This window comes from Hippopotamus amphibius, chromosome 8 (assembly GCF_030028045.1).
Source record: "Hippopotamus amphibius kiboko isolate mHipAmp2 chromosome 8, mHipAmp2.hap2, whole genome shotgun sequence".
Taxonomy (NCBI): domain Eukaryota; kingdom Metazoa; phylum Chordata; class Mammalia; order Artiodactyla; family Hippopotamidae; genus Hippopotamus; species Hippopotamus amphibius.
The window spans coordinates 79,151,960-79,166,009 of record NC_080193.1 but is presented as its reverse complement, the minus strand read 5'-3'; the positions used below and the strand labels follow the sequence as shown (position 1 = coordinate 79,166,009).

Below are 14,050 nucleotides of genomic sequence, written 5' to 3'. Positions count from 1 at the left end.
CAATGCAGAAAGCCAAACTACATGGCAGTTGCTGGCCGTTCATGACTGCCTGCAAGGGGGTCCCAAGAGAGTAGCTTGTACTCAAACTGAGGCTCATCCCACCTACACAGAAACAGCCTCCATAAGAATTCAAGTGAATGGACTGGGCCATCACATGGGAGGAAAAGCAGCCTTTGCCTTGCGACCCGAGAACACAGCATTTTCCTCAACCGGCACTGCCCCACTTGGAGAGTTTATATGTCTCCCTCCAGGTCATTAAGCCTGGAAAACTTTTTTGTAGTGGACACTTCTGTTCCCTCTCTAGCATCTTCTGCCCTCTTCCCTCCTACTGGAATTTGCAGATTCAAAAACAAATAAGTATCAGTGATTTAAGTCAATTGGAATTAGGCTTCCTGTTATTTCAGCCCAAAGCATCCAACACCATTGTTTATCTTTGTGTCCATATTAATAACCTGGAACATCCTGACGATATGCAATAGATTCTTGTGGTTGAAGAAAGAAAAGAGAAGAAAATCAGGAAGGGCAGAAGGGAGGAGGGAGGAGGGAAGGGGGAAGGGAGGGTAGGAGAAAGTCAGAAAATTTACAAATCAGCAGAGAGTAAAAATTGCAGAAAAATAAAAGCTTGTTGATATGAGCTAACATACTTTTACCCTCCTCCATTTGGGGAGACATGCAGAAGTGACTGTGCTTTGATTTGTTTACAGGGAACTCTGAGAAAGAATGAAGAGAAAATAAATTAGAATTAGATACACCCACTCTGTATTTAGAGGAAAATAACCCATAAAGACCATCGGCCTATATCTTATTTCATGTATCACTATTCCTTGTTTTATTTGTATTCTGTCTTCATATCTAAATCAGAAACTTATTTTGCAAGGAAAAACTCTCTATGATTGGCATAACTGGGTTCATACAATGTCCAAAATGACCTCCACCAAGAAAGGGCTGCAAAATGCATTAGATAAGGATGACAATATAATGAATGTTTCTCCCTTCTGTTAGTGTGTAAAACAATGGGCCTTTAGCTAAAGTGAGAAAACATGACTACATTTCTAATGAAATACAGAACTGATCAAATAAGCACAAAATGTAAGTGTAGAAAATAGATACATATCATGCTAATTTTATATATATTTAAATTCAAATCAGTAGCTCTTTTAAGATAAGTAGGGTTGCTGGAATCCACTTCTAAGATTGGCCATTTCACATGTGCATGAAACTGTAGGAGTTGAGGGAGTTGAGGATTTCCTGCCACGACTTCAGTTCAGAAACTCTCCTCTCTGTCCCGTGAAACTGTAAATCAATCACATCCTTTCTGAGAGCTAAGGGACCACGACTGGCACTCCTGAACACGGGCATCTCAAAGAGAGTAAAGTAAAAATGGTCACGGTTTATGAACCATTAACTCCTTCTTAGAGACTAATTAGTTTGATGGTTCCTCCCCTCACAATTGGGAAGGAGACAGCAAGGGCCTGAGATGCCAGGCCACGTGCCTCACTCAGGAGAAGGCGAGATTTGGGAATTGGAGCACCATTTGGAGAGCAGGCCCAAGTGAGATGCTAGAGGGGCCCACGTAAAGGGTGAAGGGACAGCTATCAAGCTGCAGAATGAAGGCAAAGTCACCCTCAGCATAAATAATAAAGGAACAGAAAGCAAGGGGGGTGGAAAGAAACATCATATGCTTAACTAGCCTGGTTCACCAGCAACTCCCAAAGGCTGCACGTGGCCAGGAGGAGCATCCCCTGTGAAGACCATCTTTCAAGCCCTAGCTCAGGACCTTGACTCTATCCAGTGATGCTCAGAGGGTGTGAGGAAGACAATCAGGTAGATCCAGAATAAAGGCGGACAGACCCAGACCCAAACAGGAGCCCTGTGTAAATAACTTCTGATTGTCCTGCTCTTCCTTCCTGTATCTTTCCCTACACATCTTCCCTTGGTATTTCTCTTCCATGTTATTTTCCTTCTTAGAAATGACCACCAGTTACAAACTTTACAAAAGTTTTTAAATAAAAGATAAATGTTGTAAGATGTGCTAAACCCCCTGTTATGTGTCAGTTTATTTGTTACAGCATTGCTGCTATTTTGCTTTAGAACTGTAAGCACAGTGTAGCTGAGGACTGTCCCTGTAGAATGGATGTTGTACAGGGTCCACATGGCTGTACAGGAACTCACTGAACATTTCATGGTTTGTTCCATATATGTTTGTTACAAGACATATGACTTCTCATCGTAGGCTGTCCTTTCTTCTTTAAAGAAAACCAAATTTGAGAATCCAGCTAGTATGTCTGGGGTGAAATTATGATGCTGTTGGTATACTCTCCTCATCCCTCTGGTTTTCAGGAACAAAGATGAGATTCTAATTCAGTTAAACAAGGTAAATCCTCAAGTCTTGGATTGTTAGGTAAGAGGATGGCTGAGATATACTGACCCAGGTTAAGGCCTATGAAAGAGGCAGAAACTAAAACCTGCAGAAGAGAAACTTGCTCAGTTGCACATGACACAACCCGCCAACCAGTTTTAAGAGCTATCTTGGGTCGCTGGGAGGCAGTGGACTCTAGTGCGGATGAGCACAGGCTGTGGAGCCCGAGCGATGACGTTCAAACCCATGCTCTACCAGTGACTCACTGGGGACCCTGAGACAGGCTGAGCCCCCCTCTGCCTCAGCTAGCTCATCTGTGAAATGGGGCTACAGATGGGCTGTCCTGAGGACTAAATGGTTCGACACCATGAAAAGTACGTAGGTGAATGCTTATTAATTGTGCTAATAAGCATCAGCTCCTTACTAGCAACTGTTTCTGTGGTGTTAGTGTTTTATTACTATCCATCATCATCACCACTGTTTCGTGAAGGCTTTGAGGCCTTTGGTGAGTAGTCCCGGAAGTGAGTCAATCCAAAATAAGACAAGCACTCCTTATAGGACACGACGCCACACACCGCACTGTCTGTAGGGTGCATGTCTGATGCAAAAATGAGAGAGCAATTCTTGCTTACACATCAGCCTCCTGGTCAGTTGTGTGGCAAACCCAGTCTAACCCACCAGGGCCAGCTGGCCCCCACTTCATTTCCCCACACCTCCCACCTCCCCACTGTGTCTCCATTTATGTCACTTACGTTGCTCTGCTCACAACCCTCTCTCTGGTTCAGGTCCTCAAGCTCAAAGCACGTCCAGGCACCACTTTCATGTAAATTACACGGGTCTATTCTAAAGTGCAGGCTGTTGTGCCCCTGGTAAGCTGAGTGCCTGAATCAAAATCTATGGAAAGAAAGTCCAGAAATCTGCCCTCCAGGGGTTTCTGAAACACATACGAGCATCAGAATCACTTGCAATTTATCTGGGCACTCACCTTCTTCCTTCTACTTGACTATACATTGTTGTACTCCCTCACAGCACCTACTTTGACTCCTTTTACCACAATTCCATGTACACAGTAGGTTTTCAATGACTATTAATTAAATAAATGTTTGCTAACAAGCCACAGCCACCTTAGCATCCCATCGTGTTAGGCGGCAGAACACAGACAAGATAAGCCATCGTCTCTGCTGCGAAATCAGACGCAGCCTCTGATACCCCGAACAGCTCCAACAAGTGTCCTAATGCTATGCAGTGGATTGTACAGTTAAGTAACTCCACTCCCCACCCCACCCCCCAAAAAAGTGGCAGCAATAGAGGAAAATACACAAAGACCCAGCTGCCTGCAACTTGAATAGCCTGGCAGGGCCATCCCACCAGGACCCACGAAGAATACAGATCAGAGGGAAATGGGAAATCTGAGAAGAGCCAGGGCCTGGACCTCGCCAACCATAACCCATTTCAACTCCCCTTTCCTTTGCTTCCTCCTGCCTCTGTCCCTCCCCAAACCTAAAGTTACGCAAGCACAGCTTGAGAGCTATGAGGCAAAAAGAACCAGCCCTGTGTGGAGACTGAGGATCCCGATGCCCGCTCTGCAGCTGGGCCCCGGCTACATTGTGCTCATTATTCCTGGCAGGCCTGAGCCCGGGACAGAGATCCTTCTGCAGCTGGCATTTTGTGAGCTAAGTTACTCGCAAGAATCAGAGAGGAAACACTGCACTTTGTTCCTGGGGATGATCTAAAAACTTTAAAAATAAATGGTGGAGGTCTGAAGATTTTAAACACAAACTTCACGGCTCAAAAAATCTAACCTTGTTTTGTTGTTTTGGAACCAAAGAATATGACTCTGAACACAAAGATGACATTGTCTCTGAGAATGAAAGGCTGTGACTCCAGGATGTTTGCAGTTAAAATTTAAATATGTAAAGTAGATTACAGTATGCAATTTGAAGAATGATACAGTAGAGGTTTTCTTCCTTGAAACAGAATCAAAAAGCTGGAAAGTACCTCAAGAGGTGTTGGCCCAGATCCCTGATTCCAGGGTTATGATTATCTACGCCTGGACTCTCCTCTTCAAGATTTCTAGGACTGGAGAGGTCATAAATTTTTTATAGCCTGGTGGAATGTGGTTTTCACCTTGAATGCAGAAGTTCTTCTTCCCTGTAACCAGCTGAAATCATTGCTGATTCTCCTTTGTCTAAGTAGCCCCACAGGCATCAGCCAGGTCAACCCTCACTCTTTTTGGCATGCTTTTCTGAATTCCTTCTATTTCTTTTTCAACACCCTCTAGAAGTAAAATAAATGAACGTGACCTAAAGCAGTACACAGAAAAAAATTACTCCGTCAATCTTGAATCCTATATTTCTTGTCCAAAATATTACGGCTTTTATTCTCCTAGCAAATATTTCTCTCTCTCTTCTTCTCTCTCTCTTTCTCTCTCTCACACACACATACATATCTCTTTTGTATCTGGATTGCGCTGCTAGTCTTTTCATTCTGAAACTCCATTTTCCCTCCCATTTAAACATGCTCTGTAGACTTTACCAAACTTTTCCTTATACTGGCCCCTACTGACTTCATCTGGCTTTTGAGGGGCCATTTTCCTCAATAGGAACAGAATTCAAAATGACTTTAGGAAATCTCTAAAAGAATTATAACCCAATTTGATTTCTTACCACTTCCAAATTTAATGAGCCGTTTTATAATTCTTTTACAGCATCAATTCACCAAAAGCATTGCATACAATGGAACGGAAAGCAATTCTGTGGGTCCACTCTCTCCCACTGCAGCAGAGCCACTGGCCACTGCTTTTTGGAAGCTGGAAGTTCACCTTAGCAGAGTTACCATTTAAAATCACTTTTTCAAATGGACTCATGTAACTCGTTTGCCTAAATCCCTCTGATACATCCCCATAGGACTTAGAACAAAATCTAAACTCCCTGCCGTGACATCAAGGCTCCCTACACCAGGACCCCCACCGGACTCCACTATACACCACAACTTTCTCACCTTCCCAGGTTCACTGGCGCACTGTTTTCTGTCTAAAATGCACAAGACCATTTCCAACTCTGGGAATTAGCCCTCCTGGTCCTTCTGCCTGACAGATTCTTCTGTAAGTTCTTCCCAGACTGGCTTTCTCATCAGCCAATGTTTGTTCATCTGTGCTTTTTCCTCCCTCCTCCTCCAACTAACAGTTAAGCCCCATAAAGATACTGGGGGGTCTTGCTCTCAGTGCCTCCAGTGCCAGGCAGACACTGAGCACCCAGAGTATTTATGGGTTGAATTGATGTGTGTGAGGTTTTGTACACACACTCAAGATTGCTGCAGGCTCCAATCTGACCGCAGCTATGCAAGAACCAAGGAGGGGCCGGAAGACTCCAGCAAGAAAGATCAATGGATCTTTACTTCCCTAACTGGGAAAGCAATAAGGAAAGGAGTGCACCTACAAGGTTATAAAAGAAATCCACGAGCAAACATGCATTCTCCTGCCCCTGTTTTTACTTTCACTGCTCAAAACAAATTTCCAATGACAAAATATGCATAAGACATATATTCTTTGTTACCGCTACACCCATGGCTATATTTATCAACACATGGAAAAAAAAATATCGTGTGAGAAAGAAGCCAAAAGTCTACGAAAATTATGCATTTCACTTCTCATTTTCTTTCCATGTCAGCATTATGGTTTACATAAATGAAAAACATTTTTTTAAATGGATTCTGAGGCATGAATATTAGCATGAATTTTGCGAGCTGAAGCAAAACAAAAATGTAAAAATACCCCCAAGGGATTCGGAGAGTACAACTATTGAGAAACTTGTTTTGTTTTCTAGTCTTTAACATATACTGTATTCAGATTGCAAATACAAAGAGAGGAATTATTATTAAGAACAGAACTTTTCTTGTCAAGCTCAAAGCTCCACAGGGCTACAGAAAATATGGCAAGATTACTATTTCATTCACACATACTAAAACTTATGTCTTTAATGTGTACCCCAAAATGATGAAGAGTGCTATGTCATCAAGAAAAATAAAGTAGGCTGTGAATTCAGACTACCATCACACAGTGAGCTTATTCTGTTAGCCGTTTGATATTTTCATTCTTTAAAAAAAGTTATCACTGTGAAACAAGTGCCTTAAGGCTACCCATCCTTTTGTCTGTCCCACCACAAGGCTCCCTGCTGGCCAAGTGCCTCCTACCTTGCAGCCACTGTGAGTCCTGGTCTTCATCAGGGGCGTGGTGGTACACAGCTCGATGGCCTCTGGCTCATGGAAGATGACTGCTGGCAGAGGCTCCTTTTTCAGTGTTAGGACATTCAACTTAGACTTCAGCATGGTCTGAAAGTGCTGAAAAGCAGAAAAAAGTAAGCCAAATAGTTAAATCATTTGGAATTATACAGGGTACAACTCTATACCAAACCCAGCAGCAAAATCTTGGTTTTCTTAATTCTGTTTTACTAGGGCAGGCCAAAAGATATTGAGTGAAATGGAAGGAAAAAACTGTCAGGATACTATCAAATGAAACTGTGGGAGAGACCCAGAGCCTACACAGATGCCATGAAAACATGGGGCAGTGGTAGCATCACCAGGACCTCGCTCTGAGAGATTCTTCCAAAGTGATACATACAGATGAGATTCTAGACAAGTAATCCATGCTGAATTCAGCAAAATAAGTGAAGACACTGGGAAGAGGATGTTACAGGAGATACTTGAGGGAAAGCCTAGAGATAATGAAAAGGGAAAACTGATGAAAAACACACACATACACGACTTCTGTTTTCTGCCTCCTCCATTTCTGCCATGTATTGGCTGTAGAACTTTAGAAAATTCACTGCTTCTCAATGGACAATTTTACCTGCTACCCCAGGCCAGGACTCTAAGTAAATATTCATTCTATGTGCAACTCCTGTTGGCACAGTTTTGAAATATGCCCAGAATCCAACCATGTTTAATCACCACTATGATCTATACACCCAATCCAGGCGCCATCTTTGTTTGGTCTATTTTAGCAGTTTCCAAATTAGTCCTGCCACTTACACCCTCGCCACACAGTAGCCGAAGGGAGTCCTTCTAAAATCTAATCATGGCTGTCACCCTTCTGCCAAAAGTTTCTCAAGTCTTCCACTCTTCTCATCGAAAAATTCGAAGTCCTTATTTTGGCCTTCAAGCCCATGCATGATTCAGGGACCCAAGGTGGTTCTAACCTCATTTCCCACCCACTAACCTCTCATTTACTTAGGTCCAGGAAATGATGAATGATAAATTCATGTTAATAATCTAATTTTTTTTTAAAAATTTAACTTATTATAGAACAGCGTTAAACAGCAAATTAAAAAAAAAAAAGTAAAAAAGAAAAAGAAAAAAATCACTGTAATGAGTCCAGAGAGAGATTCACGGAAAAAAAGAAAAAGCTTTATTTTTAGTACTTTTTTAATGGCATTTTTTTCCTACATTTTGAATGGAGGACCTTGATTTTCATTTTGCACTGGGCCCCACAAATTATGTAGCTAAGCTTGGTACACACAGATCCTCATTACTGTCTATTCCCTCCCCTGCTTTACTATTCTTATCAATACTTATCACCACGATGAAATGTATTTTATTATCTACCAGCATCCATTGAATATAAGCGCCATATAAGTAGAAACTGTTTTAATTGATGAAGTCTCCCAAGGACCTAAAACATCACCTGAAACATCACAGATGCCAACGAGTATTTGTGGAAGGTAACACAGGCAATAAAGTGAAAGAAAAATATGCAGCACATATATAAAAATAATGATCTCTAAACCAGGGTTCATGGAGTATACCTGTTCATTACTTCATCCAGCTTGACCTTTCTGGACCTGCTATGGTTTGTGAAACAAACACAGGACTGAAAGAAGTGAATGATGCCATACATACACAAGTACATCCACCTAAATATAAATCGTCAAAAACCGTTCCCATACAATTCAACATAAAGGCAAGAGAGGTTTTGGAATTTGCATCAGGACAAGGCTTACGTTTCACAAGCCCACAGAGAATCTACTAGAACTCCAACTGACCACTCTGATGATCAGTACATGTCCACTTGGCTAGGCTACCATGCTCAGTTATTCGATCAAACACTAACCTGGGTACTGCCATGACGGTATTTTGTTAGTGTGGTTAAAGTCCATGATCAGCTGAATGGAAGTAAGGGAGATTATCCTAGATAATCTGGGTAGGTCTGATTAAATCAATTCAAAGGCCTTAATAGGTGAGCTGAGGCTTCCCTGAAGATAAAATTCTACCTGCGAACAATGATTTCAGTCTATGTTAGCGTTCCAGCCCACCCTTCCACAGCCTGCCCTAAGGATTTCAAACTTGCATAGCCAGCCCCTACAATCACATAAGCCAACTCCTTCGATAAATCTCTTTAACATATACCTCCCAGTACTTCTGTCTTTCTGAGGGAACCCTGACTGATAAAGCTACTTTTTAGACTACAAAGTTGCCAGCTCTGATACTTTCTTTTAAACGGGCGAGAGACTTGCACTTAGATCTCCCAAGGACTATTGATTTGCAGTTTTTCAAATACAAGGATGTCTTCATATTAACTACACAAATGCAAGTCTTCATATTAATCTGGAAGTTTCTGTCTTTGCTCCTAACTGATTCCCGTCTAATAGAGGGTGCAGGTTTGGGGTTGAAAAGTGATCTGGGAAGAGCAACAGAGATCACTGGGAGGGAGAGCTGAAACTGGTCTGCCTCTATGGGAAACTATCTGGAGCCACGGGGTGAAGAAAATAAATGAAGAGGGGCTCAGAAGATGAGATGGGGGATGAGCAAGTGGGGACCCTCTCCCTCGGCTGCCATTTTGCCGGGGCTCTACAAGTGGTACATGAAACTGCCGCTGAACTCAGCCTGACTGCTGCCACACAGGAAGGTCCTGAAGATGGCACTAGCAGCCCTGTTATCATGAGGGTCAGACAACCACACTGCCCAGAAGTTCTGAGACTGTCTTCCTGTCCCCACTGTCATTCTTGTCAGAACCAAACAGTTCAATCACTAGGCACACAGAGAGACTGGAAGTTACAGATGGGCACACGCACGGACCCCTTGATTACTTGCCTGGGAGCCAAGTAAAAGAAGTAAACATTTTTTTAAATTCTAAATTGGGGATAGGAAAATAATGGAGTTCAAATTCCAACTGCAACACAATGTGTTGTGTAAGCTCGACTACGTAATTCTTCGGAGTTTGAGCATCTTCAGCCAGGCAGGCAGATGCCCTTTAATCGCTCACCAATCCAACCATCCACCTTATTCAACACCCCCACTCAGCCAGCACTGTGAAAGGCACAACTGGAACAGAAATAAAATATGAGCCTCTGCTTGAAGGTTTCTCACTGTCAGTAGACTGTTAAAGCAAATGACAACTACAATTCTACATGAGAAGTTCCTTAAAGAGCTAAAGAAAAAGATTAAGACAACATTTGAAAGAGAAATAGAGAAAATAATTCCTTTTTTTAAAAAAATTGGTTTTTTTCTTTAATGGTTTTATGGTTTTTGTCCACTGTGAAAGGATGAAGGTAAAAAGGGAAATAAAATGTGGATTATGTGATGAATCATTGAGTCTACAATAATACACACTTTTACAGAAAATTAACATTTCTATGTAACTCTGAGTCTCTCTTGCAAACTTCCAGTGGTAGAAGTGTAACAGCTAAAGCTGCTTCTGATAAGAACAGCCTTCTGCCCCTTCCTTGGGGAAATTTCTCCACTACTATATGCTGTTTTGTGAAATGGAGCTGTCAGGCATAATTCCCACTCCCTAACATTGGGAAAGAATATGTGACACAGGCTGACCATCTGAGTACCCCATGTCCCTAGCCAAAGGCATTGGTTCAGATGACACTCAAGATTGACTGAACAGAATCTCCTGGGAGGTTGCTAAACTGGGGTAAAGAGTACAGAACTGCTGCTGACCTTCCTTCCCCACAAGGTCCATCTGCGAATGATGATACCACACAGAGACAAGGAGAGCTGAGAAACTGAGAGTCACAGAGTTGACATAGCTGAGCCCCTGGATCCAGCTGCACCTGACTCAGATCTAGCCACAGACTTACAGACAGTGTGAACCAATACACTGCCTTCTGTGTTTAAGTGAGCTTGAGTTAGGTGTCCGATCCTCAGCACTCAAAGAATCTCACCAATACGAATTACTTTTTAATAAAAAAGCATCTGTAAAAATAAAATGGAGACACAAAAATTTTAAAAGGATTTCATAAATGTTAATCTGCATAAATGAATAGCAACATTATCTTAAAAAAAAAAGTGAATCTTGCACTTAGTTATTTGAATAGGCTGAGCCTTAATGACCAAGCACCAAATAATAATCCAAAGAAGATATTATAGTCCCCAGGTTATTCATGTCTAAGATAAAGCCCTCTGAACTACTGCCAAAATAAGATGAATCCCAAGTCTCAAGAGACAATCAAATACTATACCTGCAATGATACCCAATTCTTGGTGAGTAGCCAAGACCCATTTGCTATAATCAGGTCTGTCAGAACCACACGACCTTGTAACTCCTGGGCCTCAGTTTTCTCATCTGTCAACTTTAAAATGCTTGTTATGACAAATCAAAAATGATATCACTTGTTCTTTGCATGGACAAACAAGTGCAATAAAGATAATGCAACCTCAAATAACATAATCCAGCAGCATCATAAAAAGGCAACATAAGAACAATCTAATAGAGTAGCTTGGAAAAGCCATGGTTCCCAAAGGAAAGATGCACAGGGTTCCATAAAGAAAATGTGGGGTTTCCCTGCTGGCGCAGTGGTTAAGAATCCACATGCCAATGCAGGGGACACGGGTTCGATCCCTGGCTGGGGAAGATCCCACATGCAGCGAAGTAACTAAACCCGTATGCCACAACTATTGTGCCTGTACTCTAGAGCCTGCAAACCACAACTATTGAGCCCATGTGCCACAACTACTGAAGCCTGCATGCCCAGAGCCCGTGCTCGCAAAAAGAGAAACCACCGCACTGAGAAGGCACGCACTGCAACAAAAAGTAGCCCCGGCTCACCGCAACTAGAGAAAGCCCGTCAGCAGCAAGGAAGACCCAATGCAGCCAATAAACAAACAAACAAACAAACAAATAAAACTATCTATTAAGAAATGTATTATTCACTCTTAAAGAAGGGAAGCAAATAGTGTTGTAGAAAATTAGGGCACTGCCCTGGACAAATTAAACAAAGCTCTGCTTTCTACATATGGTGCTTTGTGTGTGATCCTAAAATAGAGCCTGTAAATCAAGCCCCATTATGCAGACAGGGTAATCGCCTTGCCCTGTATAATTTTAGAATTGGCCTTTCCTACTCCTATTCAGACATTAATCTCTGACAGTGTAGCAGGCAGGGATTTACATATTTTACCAATTCAAATCCAGTGTATCTCACCTTTGTATTGATTCTGTATCCAAAATACCAAACTTCTTTGGAAGCCAAATCCTGCCTCCTCTTTTCTCTAAGATAACTGGAACACTCCCTTCACTCAAATTAGAGGGAAGGCATTAAAGGTTTTAATCCCTGGTTCATCTTTGCATGTTGAAGGCTGACTATAATGGTCAATTTTAACTTGCAAATTACTGATTTAGTAATGCCCTAATCAAGCTTCAAAAATATTGCAAATGTTCTCAAGAGAACCACAATGAACAGTGGGTGAATGGAATTAATGGAAAAACTCAGTACCCCAAACAAATGTTAATTTGTACAAGTGTATAAAAATCAGTAGGGCTTGGACATTCCACGCATAATCACATTTCATTTTATTACTTTAGGATTCTGTAAGAATTAATGGAACTCAGTTGTAGTTTCCCTACATTGTATACCACTTGTCTTTCAAGAAAAAGTGTATTCAGGCCCCACATATGAGTAAAGAAGCAAGTGTGATACTCTTTTGTGTGCTTTAATAATATCTAACAATCTTTTGCTTATTTTTAATGTATATTCTCAGATTTCTGCTTTTAAGTATTTATTCTAGCACTATCAACAAAAAAAAAAACATAAAAGTGAGAAAAATATTTTGTTAAACAGCAAATGATTTGTTAGATGATTAACTAATTATATGAGTGAATAAAAGAAAAATTTACTTCATTAAACTCAACTTTCATTTAAACATGTTTGAGTGCAAAGATTTTGCTTGTCTGTTAGTTTTTATCTTTTTTAAAAGTGAAGCAGGCTTGGATAATCTCCCCAAATCTAGTAAGGCATATACAAAATTGCAATATTTTATTTCAAGGATTAATTTTTAATGCAATTTGTGTTGATCTGGTATTTCAAGAAAAGAAAGATACACACCAATTTGGCATGAACTTTCTTGCTGCAAATTATCCTAGTAATTGCCGTATTCAAAAAAGTTACAGCTTAAAGGCCAACATCCAGATACTCATAAATTTAAAAGGCTGTCTATATCTATTAAAGTGATAGCTATTATTAAACTGAAAATATTCATGTTCACACACCCATATTTATTCGTGAGGTTTTAATTATGGAAGCATTTCTTCCGAATATTACAAATTCTCTAAAGAGGGATTATGTGGGAGAAGCATAAAAATAACTCCATGCCCACAGAGGATGCAAAAAGCCCACAAGACTTGTGAAAGACTCACTCAGGGGAGTGTGTGTGTGTGTGTGTGTGTGTGTGTGTGTGTGTGTATGTGTGTGTGTGTATCCCTTACTTATTTTTTGTTACTTATCTGAAATACATACATATACATGCACATGCACACACACACACACACACACACATATGTGCTATATCTTTAGCTTAAATAAGTTTCTGTAATTTTTTAAACTATTTTTCTGTATGTTAATAGTTAAACAACTTATTGTTGAACACAGGTTGCAAGCTCACAGCCTGAAGGCATATTTAGCTTATAAATAAGTTTTATTTGATTCACAGACTGCTTTACGATTAAAATTTGAAGTAGTATTCAAAAATTGAGATATATATGATTAAAACATGCATTTCTACTTCTCTTGAAAGATCAGAATATCAACAGAAGCAGCTTGCATTTCCCTCAGGGCAACAATTAGCTCCAGTTGGTTGTTGCAAATGCCCTTATTTACTTGGGCATTTTCCTCTGCAATTCACCATGCTCTCTCCTTCCCTCAGCGCCAGTTTTCTCTTCTATACTAAATACCAATGACTATTTATGCTTTAGCAACTTCACTCCTATACTTGACTTGCTTGACCCTTATTGGCATTTGAATTTGCAACCCCTGATGGAAAACGACAAATGTTAGGAACATAGGACAAAAATTCCACCCACTCATGAAAAACATTCAAATATAGCTGAATTAACTCATACCTATATTTAAATTATGAACATTCAACTAACTGAATGTGAGTGAATGATAGAGAGAAGTAATAATATAAACGGGCCAAATTGTTGGGATAGGAACAAGCATTTAAAAATCTGTTCCTCTCTAAGTTATTCCCACATGCCCCTGGTGGTATGAGTATCTTATTGCACTGAATTCAATTAACTGCTAAAGATCAATATTTTTTTACTTCATTTTCAATCAAGATGGAGTAACAGGAACCAAATAGACCCTGCCACTTGAAACAACAAAATAAAATAGAAAAAAAAAAAAAAATGAAGCAACAGTTTGTGAGACACTAGATATCAGGCAATGAAAGACAGTGAGCCCTGAAAGATGTGAC

At 40.6% G+C, this 14,050-nt stretch overlaps 1 protein-coding gene across 1 annotated transcript in view; it reads right to left on the bottom strand.

The window, feature by feature from the left end:
- PID1 (phosphotyrosine interaction domain containing 1) overlaps positions 1 to 14,050 on the bottom strand; it is a 240,551-nt gene that overhangs the window by 116,779 nt on the left and 109,722 nt on the right. Inside the window, exon 2 of the mRNA XM_057745877.1 lies at positions 6,551 to 6,697. Coding sequence (XP_057601860.1) covers positions 6,551 to 6,697 — 147 coding nt within the window. The remainder of the gene's footprint in view (positions 1 to 6,550; positions 6,698 to 14,050) is intronic.